Source organism: Camarhynchus parvulus, chromosome 5, assembly GCF_901933205.1.
Source record: "Camarhynchus parvulus chromosome 5, STF_HiC, whole genome shotgun sequence".
Lineage (NCBI taxonomy): Eukaryota > Metazoa > Chordata > Aves > Passeriformes > Thraupidae > Camarhynchus > Camarhynchus parvulus.
In genome coordinates this window covers 4,938,509-4,963,220 of record NC_044575.1, presented here as the reverse complement: position 1 = coordinate 4,963,220, position 24,712 = coordinate 4,938,509, and the positions used below count along the sequence as shown (strand labels likewise).

General features: G+C 39.8%; 1 protein-coding gene across 1 annotated transcript in view; it reads right to left on the bottom strand.

The window, feature by feature from the left end:
* The window catches only part of SLC17A6 (solute carrier family 17 member 6), a 30,212-nt gene extending 5,733 nt beyond the window's left edge, over positions 1-24,479 (bottom strand). Inside the window, exons 1-8 of the mRNA XM_030949386.1 lie at positions 23,926-24,479; positions 20,732-20,984; positions 19,780-19,898; positions 5,633-5,747; positions 4,086-4,173; positions 3,899-3,985; positions 2,837-2,979; positions 710-859 (exon numbers count right to left, since the gene is read on the bottom strand). Of these exons, the coding sequence (XP_030805246.1) occupies positions 710-859; positions 2,837-2,979; positions 3,899-3,985; positions 4,086-4,173; positions 5,633-5,747; positions 19,780-19,898; positions 20,732-20,984; positions 23,926-24,011 (1,041 nt within the window). The 5' untranslated portion in view covers positions 24,012-24,479. The remainder of the gene's footprint in view (positions 1-709; positions 860-2,836; positions 2,980-3,898; positions 3,986-4,085; positions 4,174-5,632; positions 5,748-19,779; positions 19,899-20,731; positions 20,985-23,925) is intronic.
* Between the last annotated feature and the right edge of the window lie 233 nt (positions 24,480-24,712).

Sequence of the window (24,712 nt, the reverse complement as noted above, 5' to 3'; positions counted from 1 at the left end):
TGTGATGGCCGCTCCAATAGATTATTTGTGTTATTCATATTTACCTCCCAGGTCTGATCCAAACTTCACGTGAACCTTATGGAGCCTCAGATCATCCCTACACCTCACACTTTGCCTCTGTCTGTTCTCCTTTCTGAATGAGAAAGGGGGAGCAGCTCTCACCACATGAAAGGTGACAAATTTATTATGCTATCCTTCCTGGAACAAGATGGCCCTGCTTTTTAATAAAAGGCACCTGGAAAAATCCATTTGTCAATGTTTTCTAGAAGCTTTGGTGGGATTCTGCAACCCCTGGGGCATCAGGGACAGAGTGTGATGGGTCTGCTGACACCTTTCTAATACCAAGCACAATCTGGTTTTGAGCACTTCACTTGCAATGTAGCCCCAAGTAAATCATCACTAAATCTCACCCTGCCTCCACCTTTCCCTATCCCATCCTTTGTCACAGTTGTTCCTTTGCTTATTCATGCTGGTCAAGGGAACAGGAACTGGAATGAGTAAGATTTAAGATGTAAATCCATGATAAAGATGTGTAACACTTTTCTTTCCTATTCTTAACAAATCCTACAATACAATCCTACTACAATCCTTTATTGTAGTGCTTAATTGTAGTAATACTAAAGTACTTAATACTTCTTAATAAATACTACAAATACTGGCTCTGATATTTACTTAGTTAAGATAAAAGCTTCACATTCTTCTTACGTACCTTGCTTATTTCAAATCCAAACACTTCCTCAAAGTAAGCAGGCTGACTGATTAGCAGCAAGTAAAAAGTCCAGCTTCTACAGAAGTTTGCAACTATTATTGCATAGACTGGCATAGATGTAAAAAATTTCCTCCATGGTGTTTTGTATTTCTGAAACACAGAAAGGGGATCCAGTTACCATGTTGGTCATTATCAACTCTCCATCTTTCCTTACCCTTTTCTTTAGCTGTGGTCCAACAAGCACAACTATGCACAGCATGTAAATGTTACCACAAAAAGCACAAATGGAGAAACTCAGTGATGCTTAATTGTATCACAACATTCATGTGCAAGTGTTTTTATCTCAGTCATATAAATATGTACGTAAACACAAGACCAAAATTATAATGTCTTTAAATAATAATGTCTTTAAAGGACAATAACTGCATGATTTCTTTCAGATTTACTGCAAACGGATATTTTAGCATTTAAATCTTAATTGCAGTATTCTACCTTCCTTTTTTTTTTAATCAAGTCTCAGCTAAAACTGCTTGGTCAATATATTTTTGTTTGTATTATTGTATTTTTAAAATAAATTGCAGTAAGAAAAAAAAAAAAAAAGAAAGACAGATGGACAACCCTGCTGAGTCCCAGCACCTGTCCACAAGCCCAGGCTTCCACCCATCTGTGTTGATCCAAACACAGGATCCATACCCAGATAAGTGCTTGAAAATCACTTCAGCAAAAATTCAGGCTGAATTCAGTCTACTATTGATTTGAATACTGGCTTTTCTTCAAAAAACCCAGCCTATAGATAGATATTGGCAACACCTTGTATATCTATTAAATTACATTTAAGTGAGAGGTAAGGATTAAGTGACTTAATTGATGAGAAGCCAGCCAGAAAATCTAACTTGATGGTATGGGAAGAATTTCAGCTTAAATATTTTAGAAGCAACTAAACTATTGATACAAGATAATCACTTAAAAAAATGTTTAATTAAAAAGCCGCAGTAAAAAATAGAAATTGTACAGTCCAAATTAGAATTGTATGGACACCCTTCAAAGTAACTCATTTCACATCGAATTTTCAAAACCATAAGCCCTACTAAATGCAGTTGAATAGCAACTGAGACAGGCCCTCAATAGCACCTAAAATTTCAGCTATCAAAAAATTACTCTGCAATATTTTCAGTTGCTTATTTAATACTAAACCAAGTTTTCACTAAGTCAAAAATTGTTAATTCCTGAGTTCAATCAAGAACCACTGTTCTGACCAAATACTAAATATAATGAGGGTCTACTGGGAATGGATGGTGTAAAAATTTAAGCAGATGAAGTGAGGCTTAAATATATTTTTTTTTTATTTTCCTGAGTGAGTGAGCAAACATGGCAACAGTTTCTTTAAAACTTTTCAGCAGTTACAGAAATAAGATGATTATTAGTTAGCACAGTTGGAATGTTAAGTGTTCAGAGTTCATACATGGTTTTACGTCATACATGGTTCTTGAGAACTAAACCAGTGCAGAACTAAGATTATGAGAGGCTTGATAACGTCTCCTGCAAAATGAGAAATAATGGGAATTGTTCTTAATTGTTCCTTGCAATAATGGGAAGTGTTCTTATGGATCTCTAAGCATGCTCTATTGCAACTTGCAGTTTTTCTGGCAGACAAAACATTATTTTATAAGGATGGGCATTTTCTGGTGTTCTGGGGACCTCAAGAGACACTGAGCAGTGCTTTACCTGAAGTTGCTTTTAGGAAGAGGAAAACATTCCAGAAATTACTATATAGGAAGGAAACTGACTTTTTCAGCTCAAAATATAAGAAAAGTCTAAATAAAGTTGCAGTTTCAAATGTAGCTGTGCCTCTTTTTCATAATGTGAAGTAGACAAAGAGGCATTAATTCCATGAGTCATCTGCTAGAATAATTGTGTTAGTGCAAAAGCAGAAACCACCCAGAAATCCACCAGCACATTTAAGATCTTCCCATCCCCCAGGAACACATTTGTTCAAATTGTTCAAAATACACTTTTCAATTGTAAGGTGAGTGTTTGATTTTTTTATTGTTATCTTTTTTTTGGGTGCTGGGATGTTTATTTTTCTTACTATCTCATTGGAAACCAGTGTGTGGGTAATGTTCTTACTTCCATTGCACCTAGGAGGTTGGCACTCTCTCCAATGCTTTCTTCTATGTACCTCCTTTCTTCATCTGTGATTGTAGGATGCTTTGCAGGACTCTCATATGAAACCAAAAGCCAAAACATGTACCAGACTATACCAAAGCTCCCTTTGGAACAGAAAGAAAGACTTTAAAAAGAAATGCACAATAAAGCAGCAAACAAGGAAGAAAAATCTGTGAAGAATTACAACAAATTTACATGGCAATTTTTTGTCAGCGCTTCTTCACTGAGTTCTCTCAGTAGAGATAACTCTACTACAGAGAGTTTGGTCCTGTGAATAATACTTGCGCAAAATGCATGCAGAACCATGGCACTGTGAAGTAGTCTTTGCTTTGTTTACAGAATTATTTCACTGTAAGTGAATATTCATTGATTTTAACATCAGTTGGTACAATGAGACAACTTCCATTTCATTTCACCAAACTGTAAATGAAGACCCATCCAGCTTTAAGATGCTGATGTTTGGTTACTGCACTAAATTTTTTACCTGCAGAATAGAAGACTCTGGCAAATTTTTCCACATAGCAATGCACTTCCTGAGTAGTTTATTAAATTTCTATAATGCTTCCACTTAATTCACATAAATGCAGAATGAATTCCCTTGGGGCATTCTTTTCTGTCAGTGTAGGTTAACATAACTGGTGTGGATGAAGTTATGTAGGTCTTCAGATAAAAATCAGGACAACTTATTCAGGGCAGGTACCCTAAATCTGCAGTTTTATCAGTGTGAGAGATGTTAATGTGAGCAGAGATACTATAGATCTGCCCAGAAGTTTGCACTGCTTGTGCTTAAAGTAATGGAGGTTTCAAAGTGAGCTAGCTTTTCTTATTTTATTATCTTGCTTTCTTACATTCTCTTCTCTTTAAACTCTGTTCTCTCATTGCTCTTTTCTCTAGACTGTATTTTTAGATTAAAAATCCCATTTCTCTGGGGGTTTTTTGTCCTCTTAACAGCAGTTGTTACATTTTTAGAAAGGGTAGAGGAAGGTGCTACAATCCTGGAGTGAGAGGAGCAGAAATGCATACCATACACATAGAACACAGAAGACCACCCAGTATATTGCACTAGAATCCCAGCTAAAGGCATTGCAATCACAGCTCCTGCATAGGAACCTACAAAACAAGACATGTGGGTGAGCAGGGGGGAAAAAATCAGTTTCAACACATTCATGCATTACAAATGGAAGGAAGACAGGAGTACAAAGTTACTCACCACAAAAGGAAGTGGTTGCTAACCTACTCCTCTCTAATGGGGGGGCCCACTTGCTCCAAATGCCGTGGCAGGCAGGGTAGGTGACCCCCTGGGGAATGGGGGTGCCACAGGTTAGCTAAAGCTGGTCAGTCACTCACTTAATTGTCTTTGCATGAGCTTTTGTCTCTAATTGCTATAAACAAGAGGTTGAGAATGCTTTGCACCTTTACAGCAAAATCTGAGCACAGCCACAGAAAAACGTCAATATCTATTCAAGCTGGGTTTTGTGTATCACTTCAAATCATTACAGAGACCGTATGAAACAAATATAAAACATGTTTCCTTTTGTTCCCCCTCCCCCTTCCAGGAAAGAATTCCAAATCATTGAAGAGTATTAGTGCACAAGAACCAGAGTCAAAGGAAGGATGACAACACAGATTCTCTGAAGTCTTTCTAATGCACGACCCATTTATCCAGCCCTTATTTCTTTTTACCTAACATTTAAAGCAAAATTTAGGAAACACTGATTAAAGTGACACTGCTCTAAAACTAGAAAATAAGATCTATAACTGAATAGAAATATACTCTTAAAAGAAGTTTTTTCACTCTGTCTTTAATGAACATACTTGTACATATAAAATAAGTATTTGCATGATATTATTTGACTTTATTTTAAACCAGCTATCTTTTAAGTCTCTCTTCAAAACCAACCTGTAACTTAGCAAGAGAAAAATGAAACCTGCTATGTTGAAATTTTAAAAGATGTTATATGGAATGTACAGTAATTTCTGATTAAGATGTCCAAGTGTACACAAATTTGTGATTATTTATGGTATATGCAAATGATGGTATATGCATATATACCATATATGTTTTTTTAATATAGATTATATAAAATAACCTACAGGAAAGGAAAGGAAAGGAAAGGAAAGGAAAGGAAAGGAAAGGAAAGGAAAGGAAAGGAAAGGAAAGGAAAGGAAAGGAAAAAGGGGAAAGGAAAAAGGGGAAAGGAAAAAGGGGAAAGGAAAAAGGGGAAAGGGAAAGGGGGAAAGGAAAAAGGGGAAAGGAAAAAGGGGAAAGGAAAAAGGGGAAAGGAAAAAGGGGAAAGGGAAAAGGGGAAAGGGAAAAGGGGAAAGGGAAAAGGGGAAAGGCTCGATTTTTTTTTCCTCTTTTAAATTATGGTAAATCTCTTATTCATTCCAACAAAAACATGGCATGGTCAGGACTTAAGATATAACCTTAGGTTTTTGTTAAATATTTGTTAAATTTAACAATACCTGTTAAATTGTTTATTCTGTGATGCTGACCAACAAGTAACTGTTGAGAATTACACCAGTCTAAGCCTTATCCAGTATAGGAGTTCAGTGAAACATCAGTGCTAAATGCATATCTCACTGACATTTTATAGCTGAAGGAAAATCAAATAGCAATAATTCATACACTGAAATCCTTTACACTCAACATCAGTAATAAATTTAAAACCATTTCTGTCTTCCTTGCAGAGCTACAGTTGCTAGTTAAAGGCTAACAAACACCAGGACAGTCACTAGTTTAGCAGTTTTCCATACCTCTACAAGGCCCTGCAGGATCCTCACGAAGATGACACATCCGTAGTGCACCCTGGCTGCAGATGGGATCAGCATGTTCAGGGAAGATGTCAGCAGGATAGCAGCACCAAACACTCTGCAAAGGCAGCACAAAGGGGAAAGTAAGCGATTTCAGTGCTCTCCCAGCTGATTTGTTCTACATACATAGGCTCATGTATCAGTGTAGGTGTCCCCTACATGTGTTCTTTATATGGGGAATGTACTGACTGCACTGGAAAAGTGTCTGCTTCCATCTAATGTAATAATCTGTTTTGTAACACCCAGACCAAACATGGATGTGTTCATCTATTTAGCATCATTTCCTAAGGAAATATATTTTATGCAGTTACAAGTATAGATATTATACTGTTCTTTATATGGGGAATGTACTGACTGCACTAGAAAAATCTCTGCTTCCATCTCATGTAATAATCTGTTTTGTAACACCCAGACCAAACATGGATGTGTTCATCTATTTAGCATAATTTCCTAAGGAAATATATCTTATGCAATCACAGGTATAGATATTAATTTCCCTATAAACACCCACTTTAATTTTTACACTAATTTCAACCAAGTCTGATTGAATTGTCCACCCTCTGGAAACAAAGTTAGAATTTGTCTCCAAAGGGTGTGCTAAAACAGATGGCCAGTAAATGAGTTTCTCATGTGCTTTAATTGTAAGAAAGTGACACCATACATTTACTCCTTGTAAAGCAGAAGAGAATTCACCTTCATACAGACCAAAAGCATGGGGAAGAGTTTTAGAGCTGGGATTTTCTTAGACAAAAGGGGTAATCAATCTGGAAACATATATCTGTAGAAACCAGATAACTCTTACTGCTGTTTTTTCAGAGGCTACTCACTGAAAATTTCTTATTTTGATTCCACAGCACCCTAATTTGAAATAAAGCACCTTACAAAATCTAAATAAATGCATTAAGTGGTGATTCATTTTCAATTCCACTGATTTGATGGAATTTTTATTTGATTCCATTAATATCCTCCTCTTGTAGGAGAAAACCATTTCCCCAGCATTATTGTGCTTTTTTTTTTTGTCTAAAGCTACATAATGCAAATATAAATCTGGTGACATATGACATCACAGTATCTGATGTGGAACTGATTTGACAGAAACATTTGACCTCCACTTGTGTTCTTCAGAAACTGGTACAGTGCCATAAGTCACTGAGAAACAGACCTTGGGCTAAAGATGCAGGATGAAAATCCTCCTCAAAGACACAACATTCCCCATTCTGTATGTAGAATCACAGTCTGAAACAAATCTTCAAACAGCAAGCTGAGCACATGCCACTTTTGTTTGACCCATATTAAAGGGCATGGTAAGGAATCTTCAATAAAAAGCCCTAAATCTCCTCTCCTCATTGTGCTCCCTTTGATCTCTCAAGTTAAACAACATTTACCTGTGTGTACAGCATATTTCTGGCTCTGCTTGTCAGCATGTTCAACACATTTGCTGGGACTGACTGGGCACCTGATTGTGTTGCACTGTGAGGACTATTTTGTCCTAAATTATTTTCTACTCTTGATTTCTTAATGTGTAAGTTTCTACTCCAAAACCGCATGCACTTCATTTCCTTACAATTTAACATCTCCTTATGTTCACATAAACTCCAGTGGTGTCTTGGCCTGGTAAAATCCCGTGAAAATAGAATATTTAAAAATGCCATCTCTTTACAAGGATGAGATTGACAAATTTGTTGCAGTAGGTAATGTTTCTTCAAGGAAATTCACTCAAGTTTTTTAATCCTCTATCTGAAATCAGCTTCTACTTGCACTCAGCTGAAAGCTGATTTTCCCAGGACTGCCTCTGTCCTCATGTTTACTGAAGAGAAAATATTTCCTTGAGTCTGCTTATTCTAGAAGAAAAGGAAAATGTAACTGAAGGAATGATCAGAGACATGCTTCTTCCAGACTCAAATCTGGCCTGTATTTAGACACACAAGCACGGGTGAATATTCAGTTACACCAGGGTGTAGATGATGAAATAATTCTGCAGCATCGCTTGTGAGCCAGTTCTCTCTCTGAACTATGCTTTATAAGAATGATTTCCCCTCTCTCCCCAAAAATCTAAGGATTTAAAAGCAGAATAAGTCAAATTATGATTCTTGCAAGAAATGGCTTTTTGATGCTTTTTGTGAGTCCCTATTAAAATGATGTCATGCATGGCTATTTTAGTGAGTCCATTTCTTCTATAATTCTTAATCAAGAGCAAATAAATCTTCTTATAGTTGCCTTGTATCTCTCAGCACACAATCATAAATATCATAAGCATTTCTCCTTAAGGCCCCTTAATCTTCTTAGGTTTATTTCCATAAATACTAAATTCTACCTAACAAAATACAGTGCTGTTTTTTGTAAAACCTTACTGTTTTATTACTTGAAATATCTCACTTAGCAATATTTATTATTATTTAGATCAAGTAAAACTTATTTTGAGCTACAGTCAATCAAAATCTATTTGAATGCAGCTCACATTTGAATATATTTAGTTGGGAAATGGAACATTCTGATTGTTCCCAGGGCATTTTTAAACTATTTTGCTGACTCACACATCAAACCCTCAAATTGTGCAATCCTTTTTTTTTTTTTTTTTGCTTACATTTTTTTCTGTCTATTAAGCCAGTGATTTATGATCCTTTATGTTTAATTTCTGCACCTTGCTCAATTTTTTTACAACGCTAACTCCAGCAATGGGTCAGAAAGTTTAGATTTCTTATGTTGTCATGGCAAATTAAATGTGTGTGAGGTTCCACTGTCGCTTCCAGCTTGTTTAGGAGTGTTTGTTCCTCTCCACACCCCACTGCAGTTTTGTACAATCTGTACAATTTTGTACAATTTTGTACAATTTTGTACAAGTGCCACTTTGCCCTCTTGGTGTTCTGGTGTCACAGTGAGTGAAGAGCTGTGGCCCTTGTTGGACACACATTTTTAAAGCTGCTGTGCCCTTGGTGCCACTCTCCAGTCGTGTTTCCATAGATGGGCTCTGGAGTCCCTGGGCTGAGCTCAGCCTTGGAAATCCAGGTGGCTGCACTTTCGTTCTGAGGTATCCTTGAAAACCTTTCACTCTGGGCACACTCCAAACCCCACAAAAGGTTTTAATGCCATGGCACAAAGTAAAACCTTCAGCAGGCTGAAGGTAAACTCTGGGAAAAGGGAGTTATGGCGCAGAGATAGAGCAGGTGAGCCCAATGGCACTGCCATAATCCTTGGCCCTTGCATTAGGATGGAATTAAAATGTCATGACATGTCTTCAGCAGCCCCTAGCCTTGTGAAAAAATTCCTTTCTGACTCAAAATCAGCAACTGTGCAACTACATCTGGAAGAAAATAAACACATACAGAAGAAGACATTAAATACAGTGGTAGTATGTCAAGGAGAGGAGAAAAAACACAATAAATTCTGGTCCTCATAAGGGACCAGAAGCAGTCCTGAAACAAAAAATTATACTTTATTTATCTATTTGTATGTATATTAATTTGTATTTATATTAATTCACCTTTATATTTATATTAATTAATATTTATGTTTTATTTGTATTTATATTTCTGAGTAGAGTAGAAGTATTTCTACTCTGAGACTGAGTAGACTCAGTCCCAAAAATCAGAATTTAACATTGCTCTTCAGTGTTTTGCTGACCCTGGCCTCAAAGGTCATGAACTGTGACTTAATCCTCCTACAATATAAGGAGTAATAACAGCAAAACTGTATTTGAATGTGAGACATTTGGGATAGGAGAAGAGAAAGAAAATTACTTTGACAGCTCAGAAGAAGTGCTTAGAATGGAATGAGGTTGCAAGGGGAATTAATCTGTTTGGGTTCCAAGTCAATTGGCTCATTTTTTCTCTTTTAAACAAAAGAAAAATAAGTGTATTCACAGATTTCTAATCTCTGCCTCTGTGCAGCAGCACTATTGCCATCCACCTTTGTCAGGAAATTCGCATTCCATGAGCATTCTGCAGCGTTACAGATATTCTGCAGTGCTACAGACATTCTGCAGTGTTACAGACATTCTGCAGTGTTTTACAGATATTGTTACACAGCTGGGAGCAGAGCCAGCTCCAAAAGTGAGCTGAGCACAGGGCACAGACAGATGGATGGCATATCCAGTTACACAGGATAGCTGAAAGTGAGGAGTCCTCATCAGAGCCATCCTTTTACCCCAGGGACTGGGAATGAAAATTGCTGCAAAGGATTCATGAAACATAAAACTAAAGGCCCTTTTAGGTGTGTATGTGGTGGAATCAATTCCTCATCTGAGCCTCCTGTATTTTTATTTATGTCAATTTTTAATATATTTGATAAATTCCACAATTATTGATGTGTCTATTCTCTGGATAATAACAAAACACTGAAGATCAATGTCAGATTCTGATTTTTGGGACTGAGTCTACTCAGTCTAGAAATAGAAATAGAATGAATCTTTTCTAAAGCATATGAAGTACCTTTACTAAATTTGTCCTTTAAAAAAGATTGAAAAGTAACTCTGTATATTTAAAACTAATTTAAACATTTATTTAAACAAGAAAATGCTGTAGTTTTAAGATGTGTAAATATATGCTCTATCAGTGAATTATTAGCATAATTTCATTAAAATCCAAAATAATTAAAGAACAGTAAGTCTTGGTCACTTACAACTACAAAACACCATTATTGCATGTATTTAAAGAGATTTGCATTGAAAAGTACAAAAATATGGAAAGTATTCAATGGCTTCCATAGAAAATAAATTCAGGGCTGTAACTGAATAGTTTTTCCCCCCAAAGTGCCACTGATCATCATTTCATGGAAGATCACTGAATAGGAAAGTTTGATTATTTTGTTAGTTTTCTAGGGAATCATAGGGTGTGGGTGGGTGTGTGGGGATGTGTGTGAAAGCATTTTGCACCACTACAATAAATTACATTCAAAATATTTTAAATTGTTTTTTTCTGACTGTAAACAGGAACCTATGGAAAATGTAAACCATGGTCCCTTCTGAAAAAAACTCTGATTTGACAATTTCACATGAATGTTGATCATATTCTAGAGGACATTATTTTCATTGGATGATGTGTATTGATCAAATACTTGATTTGTAAACATTTCCCTCGTCATAGTTACAAATTTATTAGGTAAATTTGTTAGGTAAATAGGGTGGAAAATAAAGAGGATTAAAAACACGAGCTTTCTTCTGAAGTTTTCCCAACCTAGTTTAAAGATTAGATGGAAAAAACCTGCCATTATAAAATAAATGAAATTTATTTGGATTCAAGTTGTTGAGTTGGTTTGCCATTTTCCTTACAGAAATCACATGAAATATGTTGAAGAAATACTTGTTTTGTGAAACAGACATAAAAACTTAAGCTGGGTTTTGACTCTCCTTTGCTGTTCTTTCTTGAACAGTGCTTGTTTGGGAGAGTCCTTGTGCAGCAGCAGCTCTGAGCAGCAGAATATGTATCACATAATGTGACTTTTTACTTTCTAAAATACATTCTTGTACTTTGACTCTACCTACTGTCGTTCATCTGCGGCACACCTGCTCCTGCAAAGCGCAGCAGCACAACATAGATGTGGTTATGTTGTATTTTCATACAATCCAAACAATATTTTTTTCTGAGAGGAACTGCAAGGCTCAATGCTGTATTAAATGCTTCATTTTGTCCAGTAAAACACAGTGTCTAGAAAGAAGCAAGACAGGACCTAACTGGAATGTCTGTGGGCTTATAGCAGCTTTTCAGAATCTTTTCTTCTGTGAATGTTGCTGGCAATGACAGTTTGTGATCAAGTCCTTAACTTAGATTTTTCTTTGAATATATAGAAATTTCAGGGTTTAACTGACACATTTCCCTCCTTAGAAATTATATTTTTACCTGTATCAGGTGTGATGAGGGCCTTTAAGACTTTGATACAGAACATGTGCATTTTCATGACCTGAATTTGCTATGGTTTCATCTGCCAGGTTGGAAAATAAAAATCCCAAAATACTCATGAGACTTTTAGCAAAACAGAGGAGTCAAGGGACTGCATCAAGCACTGATGTGAAATGCCATGCAAAGATTAAGTCCATGTGTATCAGCAAGCCAGAAGAAGTCCTTTACATTTCTGCCTTCTTCAAACCCCACTGATGCCCCTGACTCATACCAAGGCCACAAACAGTGTTCAGGCTGTGCTTTCCATTGCCTGTTCACAGACCTGGTTTTTGATATGTCAATGTGCATTTTATCAAAAACTTGGGCACTCTTGGATGACAGCATCATTGGAATGGATGCTAAATGTAAAAGAACCCTGGGTCATTAAATTCAAATTGTATCTTTTACCAGCAAATGCATTACATTATCCTTTCAGAAACAGATCAGTTTCCAGCAGAGAAGTTACAAGAATTTGGCCCACTTAGTAGTTTTTCTTTTTCAACTTTTTACTTCATATATCCAGTATATAACTTCTATATATAGAAGACATACATATATATATATATAAAGACATATATCCACTATAGGTCTTCTACCCATGTTGTTTTATTTTAATGGTTTAATCTCTTCAGTTTCCACAACCTCAATCCTGTTTTCTTTCTTTTGCATCACTAAGCAAATCAGATCCTCTAGACCTTGTCTTGCTTTTTTCCTTCATTCATTTGCTCACTCTACCAATCCTCTCTCTTTCCTGTCTGAATTCATTTGGGGAATCTCTCAACCTGTGGTTTTGTTTTACAACTCATTATACCTATATATGTCTAGATAAAGCTCTGACTCATTCCTTCTAGCTCATTAGCTTTGGGACAGCTTGCTTTTTAAATATGTAATCTGCTAAGTAATGTTTCAAACCAGGGCTGTCTCATTCAAATCACCTTACCAACATCCTGTGGTTCAACTGTCTCTGCTGATTTAGAGATATATAACACACTTATCACAGCAATCATCTGTGGGTTTAATTTTAAAACGTTTTCTGGAGTTTTTTGGGAAGATAACTACTATGTGCTGGACATCTGTAGTGCTTTTTGGAGTGTTTTCTGATTTATGGGGCACAGGTTACAGCTGGTTGTATCAGGACTGCTCAGAGCAAAGGCAGATTCCTTCAGAGCACAATGACAGTGGCATCAGTGTTTTTATGCAAGCAACCTAAATAACATTTTGTTGCATCAAACCCAGTGTACAAATTGTTTTGGACTGAAGCAACAAAGCAAATAGAGGTGATTAAGGATACCTGTTGCGCAGATTGAGTGTAATTTAATGCTCAAAAGCATCCCTGGATTTTGTTTCAAAGACAGTTTCTAAATTATTATTATTATTATTATTGTTATTATTATTATTATTGTTGTTGTTGTTGTTTTATTTATTTATTAGATACCACTGTTAATGCAGTAAGGATTTGTGGAAACTCAGGACTAGAAGAGAACTGGGGCAAAGTTATTTGGTTATTTGACAGCGTTGACATATCTAGACGATATAATCCTAATAAACAAGAAATTTCTTAATCAGCTGGTTCTGAAAGGGGTGTCCTGACATAGGGGCTGGAATTGGGTGATCTTTAAGGCCTCTTCCAACCCAAACCATTCTAGGATTTTCTGAAATCACCTGGTGTAGTTTTATGAAAACTGTGTAGTGGATTTTATACAGATGAGGATTTCAAAGGATTTTCATCAATGGAGGATGGAATGCAAAAAATAAGCTCAAATTTCAAACATAACCCTACTCTTGTAGTTGTATCTCAACAAGGAGGGCTAAATTTGGAAAATTTTAGATTTAGCCCTGAAAAAATTAGTCAAGGATAAATTTCTTTCTCTGCATTTTGTTTCTTGAGGATTACTTCCCTTCTGTATTTAATTAGTTCCAAAATTCCCCATTTGTCAATGCAGTGTTATACAGCTGCTTCTCAGCACCAGAGAAAATGACATTTTAGCCTATAACAGTCTTGCATGAGGTGCCTTGAAAGCTGAAACTTAAGCACCATAAATGATGGTTTACCTGCTTCCAATGTAGGTAAACATGAACTGTGCTCTTACTGACTGTGAAAAGATTATTTTTGCTTGATAATAGTGTGATTTTTTTTTCCTCAGCTGTTCCACATGCATTTTCTGCTGTTCTTCATATTCATCTCCTTGACTGCAAGCTGTGAGTAAGCCACTCATTTGGAAGACTCACACTACCTGTACTGATTTTTTGAAAAATTATGTTTAAATAATAATAATTTTAAAAAATTATTACCTATCATCTCACTTGTTCATTTCCCTTATAACCTAAATACTCCTGATAATATTTGTCTTAATCTAGTTGTCTTTTTCAGTCTGTAATCACTCTGATAACCCTGTGGTAATCACAAATCCTCTGAACAGAAAGTGACATAGCTGTCCCAGGATTTTCCTGGGAAGCTGGGAGAAAGCTCAGGGAAAGAATTTAAAAACAATTATTATCTCTCTTTCTGTGACTGTTGTTTATAGATATGATTCTTTGGTGGTGTTCACAGGGGTCCCAGGACGAGTGAAGAGATGAGAATCTTGACTACGTCTTTCAGAAGGCTGATTTATTATTTTATTATTTATATTATATTAAAAGGAAATTATATATTAAAACTATACTAAAAGAATGGAAGAAAGGTATTTCATCAGAAGGCTAGAAAAGAAAGGAATGGAATGATAATAAAATCCTGTGACTGACCAGAGTCCCAACACAGCTGGACTGTGATTGGTCATCAAGTAGAAACAACTCACTGGAGTTGTTGGACCAATCAAAGATGCACCTGTTGCATTCCACAGCAGCAGAAAATTATTGTTTTTCTTTTCCTCTGAGGCTTCTCATTTTCTCAGGAGAAAAAATCCTGGCAAAATGATTTTTCATAAAATGTGTCTGTGACATGATTCTCCAGAGTGTGCTATCCATAGCTCACCACTAGTGTGAGAGAAGATTCCTAAAGGGCAATCAGGTCTTAGGTCCACCATTGTTTCTATAAGGACTGTAGATTTCTAATAATAAAATGTCTTTTCATGCCTCCTGATGATGGGGTCTCTGTGTCACTTTTGGCTGTCCCCAGTACCCCTTTGGTGATAATAACCCTGCTTTTGTTAATTTTTACTTATGTTTAGGTATTTCAAATTAACTAAGTAGAACTGAAACCATCATGGGGAGACACTGTTTAGCTATTCTGTGGCACATACAGTCATTCTGACTTGTACAGGCTCTTTCCCAATGACTCTGCTGTAAACATCTCCCTGTGAAATGCTCACCCTGGCAATTTATGTTTTCCTAAATGATAGACAGAATGCAGTGTTCTAGTCTGAACTGAGCCTTTAATTTGCATAAAACAGCACAGGGATAACAGAACTGGGATTGTGCCATGAATATTGGAGTGGTAGATGAACTCAGACACCCAAAAAACCAAGAGAGAGTAATCTGCCTTTAGAGATGAACACTTACTCCCAAGCAGCAGTCCTAGGCTGAACATGCTTCATAGGAGAATTGCTTAAAACTGAACTTCTTTAAAAACAGTCTCTGGCCAGAAGACATAGTACAACAGCTTTATTTGGCTTTCTTAACTCAAGATAAAGCAGGTTATTTTCATTCCTATGTGTGTATGGGAGGAGGGGGATGTGTCCCTGTGCTCCCCACACTAAATCCTATTACGAGCCCTTCATGAAGCATTAATATGTAAGAGCCGACCTCCCGCCATCTAATCCAGTTTAATAAGGGCTTGGATACATTATTAATTTTTGTCACACATCTGAGGCCCCCTTTTATCAAGCAAAACCCCCACCTAAATCCCTCGTTGCATCATTAAATTGTGAAAACAGCTTCATCACTCATGACAGAGAAATGGAAGGGCCCTGAACCATATGGCAGAGGGAGCAGCAGCAGCAGCACCAGTTTCCCCAGTCCCCTTCCTGGAAGGACTGGGACTCAAAGGAGTCTGCAGTGCAGCAGGGTGACAGAATCATCCTGGGGGGTTTTTTGTGCAATTTTGGCTTCTTTGCTGGGAGCAGATGAGCCCCACAGCAGTGCCAGGGCCAGAGACCAGCTCAGGCTGCAGGATTTGGGGCTGGGTAGGAAAGGTGGGGCTGGCAAGTTAGGCTCTGGGGGGTTCCCTCACAATGCAAGGTCAGCTCAAGCCCTCAGAAGTTCAGAAGTTGGCACTTGTTTAATCAGCCACTAATCCCCTGCTCCTGCTGTGAATTAATCATTGTTTGCAAATCAGAAAACACACAATATGCCTGCCTGCTAAAAGAATGGAACAATTTCTCTTTTTAAAATAGGGAAATGTAAAGATGTGGACTTCTGGACACCTTTCTACTTGTATTTCTAAACCAATACTTTACCTTAAATGTTTGTGCTTGTTGTAATTAAGACAGAATTAGAGAGATTCTCATTTCACTGACATGCTAATGACAGTGTCAGTGAAAATCTGTGGGACTCTGAGACAAAATGCACTGACAGTTGTCTGAAATATCATTCATTTTATTCACACAAATAATCCTATCAGATTACTTGCTGGGAAGAAGCATTTAGCCTTTAATAACAAGAAGAATGGCACTTGAGAAACAAATATTAATTTGAAGTGAAATGTTAATTTGCATAATTTCATTCAGATTAGAATGAAAATGATTAAGAGTTCAGCATAGATGAGAGATAATTACATTGTGGAGAAATGCAGTATAGTCATGTAGTTACATTTTTTTTTAATATGAATACTGCCAGGATTTGAGCTTTGACAGATAATAGGAAATATATGTCATTACCACAGGTGATTTTAATTTTTGAAAAATTGGTATTCTATTCTGCCCTTTGGGTCTCTTTGTGTCAGAAGGTTCTAATGTTTGAGTACACACAAATGAGCTAAAATCTTTACTCAGCTTCATTTTACAAAAAATAGCCTGTGATTATTGCAGATTTACTTTTGAAACAATGCTTGGCACATACAGTCAAAACTGATATTTCTATTTTAAATATGTAACTGCATTGGGAATTGACTCGCATAATCTAACAATGCCCCATTAATTTCAAAGAATCTTTCCTGATTTACAGCAAATCTTTAAACAGTTCACTTAGGAAATCAGTGAGGAAATACTGCCACAGCATTTTAGTACTGCTTTTGTAGGGCAAGGGGTTTGTTATGGATTTCCAACATAAAGGATATTTAAAGGGTGTATCAGAAGTTTAAAATACAATGATAGTCAAATTATCTTGAGATGAGGTGATAAAACTGGGTACAGTTTCACACCTTCCCATATGTGTGTGACAGCACAGCAGATAATTTATTCACAGACAGCTGCAATAGCATGAATGTGAAATAGGGAATATTAATTTCAAATTATTAGATTTCTAGATTATAAACATGTGCTTACTTATGGCACCATGTAGCCTAACATTCACTATGGCAACAGCCCTTAACACTTGTTTATCCCCTGCATTTTGCTTATTTATCCCTCTACTGCAAACATTTCACAACAGCTAAAACATAACTTCCATTATAGGAATTTAAAACCCAATGAAAAATACTACAGCATAATTTCTCTGGTTGGGCCAGTGGTGGGTAGTCATTGTTGTTACTATTTAAGCTTTTTTTTTTTCATTTGTATGGCTGTCAATTGCTGATTCTTGTCATCTCTTTCCAGAGGACTAAAGGATACACTTATACCAAGCAATTCTTCCAGTGGAATTATTATGCTTACTTACAGTCAGATTACCTCCTAGTAACCTTTTTATATACATGTGTCCTGAATACATAGTTCTTGCTGTTTATTTCACTAAGCATCTCTTTATACTGTCATTTTTCAAGCAATTACAGATCTCTGAAGCAATCTCTAATTTTTCAACACCCATACTACTACTGAATACTGCTTCTACTGTAGATCTGTCTAAAAGCTATTTATCTTGAAAAGACCATTTTTTGCTTTAGCCACACTCTCCTTCCTCTGAGTCTCAAGCACACATGAGCCATTTTTGAATCAATTAAAGATCTCTAAAGCAATCTCCAATTTTTCAACACCCATACTGATATGAATGTGTCCAAATTACCCACAAATAATCCAACATCATTGACTTAAATACACTCATTGCACTAAATAAAGAGAAATAAACATCCTGGGATGACACTGATTACTTTAGTAGAGTGTCAGGCTGGAAGCTTGTGATGTGTTTCTAGTCCCAGATGGCTCAAGATCCCACTCAGTGAGACTCCTTTTCAGAGGGGTCCTTCCCTCTCTGATGTTACCTTGCCCTCAAGTGTCATCGATTGAACAGAGTTCAGCCAACCTAAAGTTTAATATATCATCTGATCGACTGGATCATTTGGTACCTACAAATTTATCAGCACTTCTGCATATTCCCCAAATGATGAAATGTGAAGGCCACAGCAAGTATCAGAAGTATCATAATGGTGTCTGAATCTTTGAGAGGTTCATAAACTCAAGACAGATAATCATCAGTCTCCCAACATGAAAAACATCCCTGGTCCAGTTACAGCCACTGACTTGGCTGTGGAAAACACAAAAAGAAGGTTTTTCATCACACCACGTGGGGTGATGAACCTGGGTTCCCCACAGGATATATGGGCAGTGAGATAAAACCTGGGAATGATAAAACACACCTGAGGCATGGAGTGCTTCCACAGCAATAATACCTAACTAGATAAAATACACCTACCTTAACTGGAGTAGCCCTCAGTTATTGTCATAAATGGAAATGTTTGTGAAGAAGAGAAAAATCTGATTCGATACGACAACTTGTGTGCTTCTACTACTGACTTTTCCTGGCAGTGTCCCTGCCACTGTCTTGCAAATCTCTGTAGTTGCATCACTTTGCATCTGAATTGGCTCAAATGGTTTTTCCGGTGTTGTTTGGGTGAATGAAGACAGCTTTCGATTCTCTGGGTCAGATTCTGCAGCCTTTACTCAACCAAAACTCCAATTAATCCTGAGTAGTTACAGACTGTGTAAAGATGCAAAGATGATTAAAGGAGGAAGAAAAGGTAAATAACCCTTTAAACGGCTGTTAATGGCTATTTGAGAAAGTCTTTTAGATTTCTGAACCATTATCTTGTAAACAGAAAGACAATGGACACCCCAGTTTAAAAATTCTATGTTTTGATTTATTTTGTTTTTAAGGGTAGGATATTGGTGTTTCCTCAGTTCCAGAGCATCTCTCTGTTTGTAAACACTCGTTTCTACTGTAGATCTGCCTCAAAGCTATTTATTTATTTATTTAGGAGACCATTTTTTGCTTTAGCCACACTCTCTCCTTCTCTCAGTCTCAAGCACACATAAAATCCTGTTCATCAGGCTTGAGCCTCTCTGCCCATGCAGCCTACCTCTCATGCTGCCCGCTCCTGAGGAGAGTTAAAGCTGTATATGGCTGAGTTTAGCGTCCCTTTGCGCTTGGTGCCGTGCTGGTTTGAAGAGTGGCACTAGGACCTTTGCTGCCTCTGCAAACGATGAGCCTGTGGCATTAAGCAGGGATGTGAAAGCCTCATGTGTCTCGAATACTCAGTGGATCTAATTAACAGGTAGAATCGCACCCTGGGTGCTTGAAAAAATGCCAGACACCATAGAAACGAGTCCTTAAGTCCCCGGACCATCTGCACTTTCTTTTCATTGTGGAAGTCTCATTTAAGAGCGTTTTTCGACCATTCTAAATTCATTTATGCTTTAATGAAAAATTCCCGCTGACGGTTTTCCTTTTCATTAAAACAAAAATCATAAAATTCTTTAATTCAGTCGAAGGGGAAAAAAACCCCAAAAACAAACAAACAAAAAAAACCCCAAACTCTTAAGCTTTGATGAAATAATGAATCTTTGAATTTGCCTCTGAATACGTGTTGTTTGAATACCGTTGCCACAACCTCCTTAGGTGACCGTCTAAAGGAAAAGGGAACCAACATGAGATATCCCCTCAAACCTGGGGGTTGCTGGGGGGAACATTGAGCAATATTGAGGAAATGTGAAGCATTACACCATCCCAGCGGAGCTCCCGCATCGCACGCAGGCTGTCCTTCCCTCCCTAAGCCGAGCCTTTGGCGGGGGTTAACTTTGGGGTGCAGGGGAGCCCGGGCTGTGCGGGGTTAACTTTGGGGTGCAGGGGAGCCCCGGCTGCCGGGCTGAGCCTCGCTCGCATCCCCTTTAGGCACTATTTAGCTGCTGTTACCTGTTCGCTGCCAGCCGGGATGAGATGTACCCTCCGGGGATCTGCGTGATGATGTACCCCCAGAAAAAAGAGCCGTGGATCATGCCAACCGTTTCAGGATCCCAATTAAACTTCGCTTTCTTCCAATGCGAGGTAGCGGGGGCAGAAGGAGAGAAAAGACAAGAGGAAGCTGTAATTGTGCCCCTCGGGAGCTTTCACCCGCAGCGCTATCCAAGAGGTCCCAGCCCCCACGGCAAACCCAGGTCAGCAAACAAAGCCGGGACAGCGATGGGAGCAGCGCTGCCCGTGGCTCCGGGGACACCAGAGGGACCGTGAGCCCCGAGCCGCTCGGCCGAGGCACGGATGGGCACGGATGGGCACGGCTGGGCAGCGCTGGCACAGCCCGCACTCACCTCCTGCCAGCCCCGAGGGGCTCGCCTGAGGGATTTGGGTGTTTAAGACTCATCCGAGTTTGCCGCATCTTTCTCACCGCTCTTTAACTCGCTTTAAACCGGCTCTCATCATTTAGCGCCTTTTGTCAAAGCCAATTGGCCCCGGTTGTTTTCAAACATTCCTGCTAAACCTCCCCGCCTCCTTTACGACGCGATGCACCCGCTAAGAGCCCCTTATTCGATGCCCTCTTTCTCCCATCCCCTTCTTTTATTTTAGGAGATGTCTGCGTTTTTCAAGGCTGTGTGGGAAAGGCACGGCGTGGGGCGAATTGTCCGCACAATAACAGCACAAACTGGGGCTGGGAACTGAAATGGAAAAGTAGAAATAATCGGTAGAAATTGTTTCTGCGTCAGGGACGGGATTTCCGTCCTTGGAGGGGCAGCGGCGGGGACCGGGGAGCGCCGGGCTCGGGCGGGGGAAATGCCGCGGAACCACCCAGAGCCCGTCCCGCCTGTGCCCAGGTGTGGGACTGCGAGTTGCGCTGGGGAGGACGTGGGATTTACGAGGGAGAAGTCCCCACCTCTTTTATAATTTTTCCTCCTCGGTGTATGGTGCTGTTATTGACCATATCCACGATGGCCACTCCCAAGTTGCAGCGGATCCCGAAGGAAATGCAGAATCCCAGTCCGCTCATGATGGCAATGATGTACCTCCGGGGCAGCCCGAAGCACGTACAGTCGCACAACGGGGCTTTCTTTTCGGGCACTTCCATGGGCTTCCCATCTTCCGTCAGCTCGATGGTGTCCCCGGGCTTCTGCCTCTTCTCTAGGACTCTGCCCGACACAAGAAGGGAAAGTCAAGGCCTGGCCGCCTGAAGGCACAGCAATTTCGGGGAGCTGGAAGCTTAAAATTCACCGTTCCCCTCGCTCCTTTGGCTTGGAGATTGATTTGAGGATTTATCCCTCGCTTCCCATTCACCTTCAAGTGTTCTTTGGCAGTGACCTGTGGGAGTGAGGATTAGTCATCCCCAGCTCCCCCCAGCCCTCCGCAGCAGCCCAGGGAGGAGCTCTAGCTGGGAATTGCTCATCTATCATTAAAGACTTCTGCTGAAATATGTAGGGCGCACCAAGCAGACATCATCTGTAACCACTGCAGAGGCGCCATGTTGGGCAGCCAGAGGCACAGACACAGAAAAAGGAGGTTTTTTTGTTGCCTCCTGGAGGTTTTTTGTTGCCTCCACGCTGTGCTAGAAACACCAAGGGGGTGATCTCGGTGCGCACCTCGCTCCAGGTCTGCGAACAAAAGAAATGTTAAGAGAGAAAGACGGGAGGGAGGAGCGAGGAGGAGAGGGCGATATTGCTATTTATTTTACATTTGCAAAATGGCTGTCAGTGAAAAAAAAAAACAAAACCAAAACCAAACAGGACCGAGAGCTGGCATCGCCGGAGAAGGCTTCCCCAAAGATCTCCGTGCTCAGCTGCACGCTGGGAGCGTGTGAGCGCTCAGCAGGTTCAACCTTCCCAGAGCAGCTCTAAGCACTATCGCCTTGCCCTCACTCCCTCGGTTTTGCTTGAAAATTGTGTCTCCTAGAGAACGATCTGAAGGAATCTGAAGGTTGTTTGCAGCTATTTCCAATCAGCTGGGAAAATACCACGAAATGTGGTTTAGAACATTCAGATTTTTTAAAAAATATTTTTAAATACTCTGTCGGTAGCAAGAAAAATCAGGTTTATAGAGCAAGTATCCCATACTGAATCCCTTAATCTTCTTCTGAAATCGCTGAGATATTTAAAACCCAGAAAAGCTAACCAATTTTGTCGTCTTGAGAAGCAATTACGCGACACTCTGGACTCTACAACCGCTGCCTCCCAACTCAGCTGTAAAGTATTTTCTCACTCGGAGGAGCATCTCTTTCAGGTTAACTCATCCGGCTGATAGGGCAGTAACAATTAGCAGAATAAGGCTTAAAAGGTTATCCATGTTCTGGAGAAAATACGGGGATTTTCTCCAAAAACTACTCAGTTGAAATTCTCCTGATTTTTCTTTTTTGGGCGTGTTATTTCCATGCTTAAAGATCGCGGCATTAAGAAATGTGTTAAAGTCGTGAATAAAATAAACTACCGTGGGTTTCTGTTCAAAATTCGTTCGTGTGGATAAAGGGTAGGAGTGTTTTCTCCCTGAATGGGCGTCTTGTCTTCGGAAATAGACTGGAAATCAATGTGTAAGAGGCAAGAAAATGGTTTAGATTATAAGAAAAATAAACAAAGTACTTAATTGCCGTGAGCTGAAAAAGATTAGCAAATCACGCCTTTGTTAGTCGAGGCGTGAATTCAAACGGAATTTTGCTGGAAAATACAAACACCGTTTCTCCATTATTCACTGTGTAACTGCAAGTAGTAGAGATAATAGTTTAATTTAAATGTTGTAGACCCTATAAGAACGAAAAAAACGTGTGTTTCCTAAATTATATTTTAAGCAATTATTCTGGATTATCCTTTTATATTATTATTAATTTTCAACTATTGAAAATGACTTAAATATAACCAAAAACCGTAGGAAATTAATTGCATTGCTGATGACTTTAATTTTGCTTTTGGCTTTTCTCAATGGTACACTTCCTATGAAAATGGAAGCCTTGATTTTGTCTGTACCACTTCACTGATATGTCCCCTTCCCTTAAAATGGCAGCAGAAGTTGTGACTCATGCTGTGAAACAGCCTGGTGTCTGTGCCCAGCACTGCCGCATAGGTATGGAAAAAAGATTTTTACGTGACCTACCCTGGGCAGACAAATCCGCAGTTACCTTATAGCTGCAATTCGGAAAAAAAAAAAACCCAAAACCAAAAAACCAAACAAAAATAAGAAACCAAAACTGAAACAAAACAAAAAAACCCAAACAAACAACTAAAAACGGAACCAAACTAACCAAACACCCCAAGCCAAATATTTCGGGGTAATTTCTAGCAGACGGAACAATCGAAAATTGTTGGAATTTCACAGACTGTTCTCAAACGTTGTGGAGGTCACTAAAGTCACCAGACTGCGTGGAGAACGATGTGTGAACTTTAGTGCATGCACTTCATAGGTATGCAAGAATCTGGGTTTATTTATCTGTGTGCACAGGGCTCGACGACAATAGAAATGTTCTTTACACACATAAATATAGAGGAGTGATGCTTTTGAGTTTAGCAATTGCAGCTGTATATAATTTATAGGACAAGCAGATGCTTCTAAAGGCAGATGGATAAATAATTAAACACATTCCTCTATATGTTTCAGCTTCAGGAGAAAAAAAAAATCGTTCGGATATCAATTATTTATACATCTCCATGTTTTCCTTCATCTGACGACGAATTACACAAAGGACAAGACTAATCAAAACCAGAATTTTTAAAAAATATATTTGTTAAGGGCAGGGGGCAAGATCCTGTTGGTGCATTGGGAAATTAAATGGAACAAAAATACAGGTTGCTGCTCTCTCCTGATTAGGATTTCAAGATGGGATCCTGGTTTTGTGGAAGAAAGGTGGGGTAATCTTTTGCTGCATCTTTACTGACACCATCTACGAGTCAGATAGGGAAGTTACGAGGGTGCCATATTGAGCAGCTTCAGCACTAGTTTCCAGGATCTAGATTATATCCAGCAGAATCAGAACAGCTCCCAGCCCTGCCACCGCTAACCTCAAAGCATTCCACCTCCTGCAGCAACGGGCGCTTACGGAAAGCTTCCAAATTTTTCTGGGAAGTAGAATCCTGTAAGAGATATCACTCTTACCTGTAGAGTTGACCAAGCGATTTTCCAGCAAAATTCTTCAATCCCTCCTTGCCGGGAGTCAAAATCCTTTGTTTTACCGACTCCATTCCTTTGGGGATGCTCGCCGGATAATGCTCTGCTCTGGATACGGCACTGCTACGAGCAACGATGGTTCATATTGGTTTAACCTCTTAACTTTTCGTCCTCATTCGGTGGCTATCGGTTCACCTTCGGCTAAAGGCAGAGCGAGAGGAGAGTGCGCGCGTGTGTGTGTGAGTGAGCGAGGTGGAGACGGCGTGCGGAGCCGGAGGGGGAGGGCGAGGAGCGCGCCTGTGTGCGGCAGCGACAGGGGCGGCGGGGAGGGCGCGCTGCGGGCGGCCCCGGGGCTTCCGCCGGCGCGGAGCTGCCGGGCACGGTCACAAACTCTGCTGGGCCTGGCAGGGCTCGGCAGCGGCGGGCGGAGGCAGAGCCATGCCCGGCACGGAGCGTTCCGAGGCGGTGCGGGCGCTGCGTGTCCCCGGCGGGGGCGGGGTGCGCTTCGCCGCCCTGGGCAGGCGCTGCCAACTCCCCGGAGCCGCGGCCGAGCGCCGAGCGGAGCGGAGCCGCGGCGTGCCCGCTGCCCCCTCCCTCCCTCCGTCTGTCCCTCCGTCCGTCTGTCCGTCCGGCGGTCCGCGCAGCGCTTCTCCCAGCGCGGCCGCGGCTCCGCTCCCCGGGCGCTCCGGCTCTTCAGCACCGCGGACAGCGCCGCGCCCCGCTGTCCTCGTACAGCCCCGGGGCTCCTCCGCGAACTGCGCCGTTCTCCGCGTAA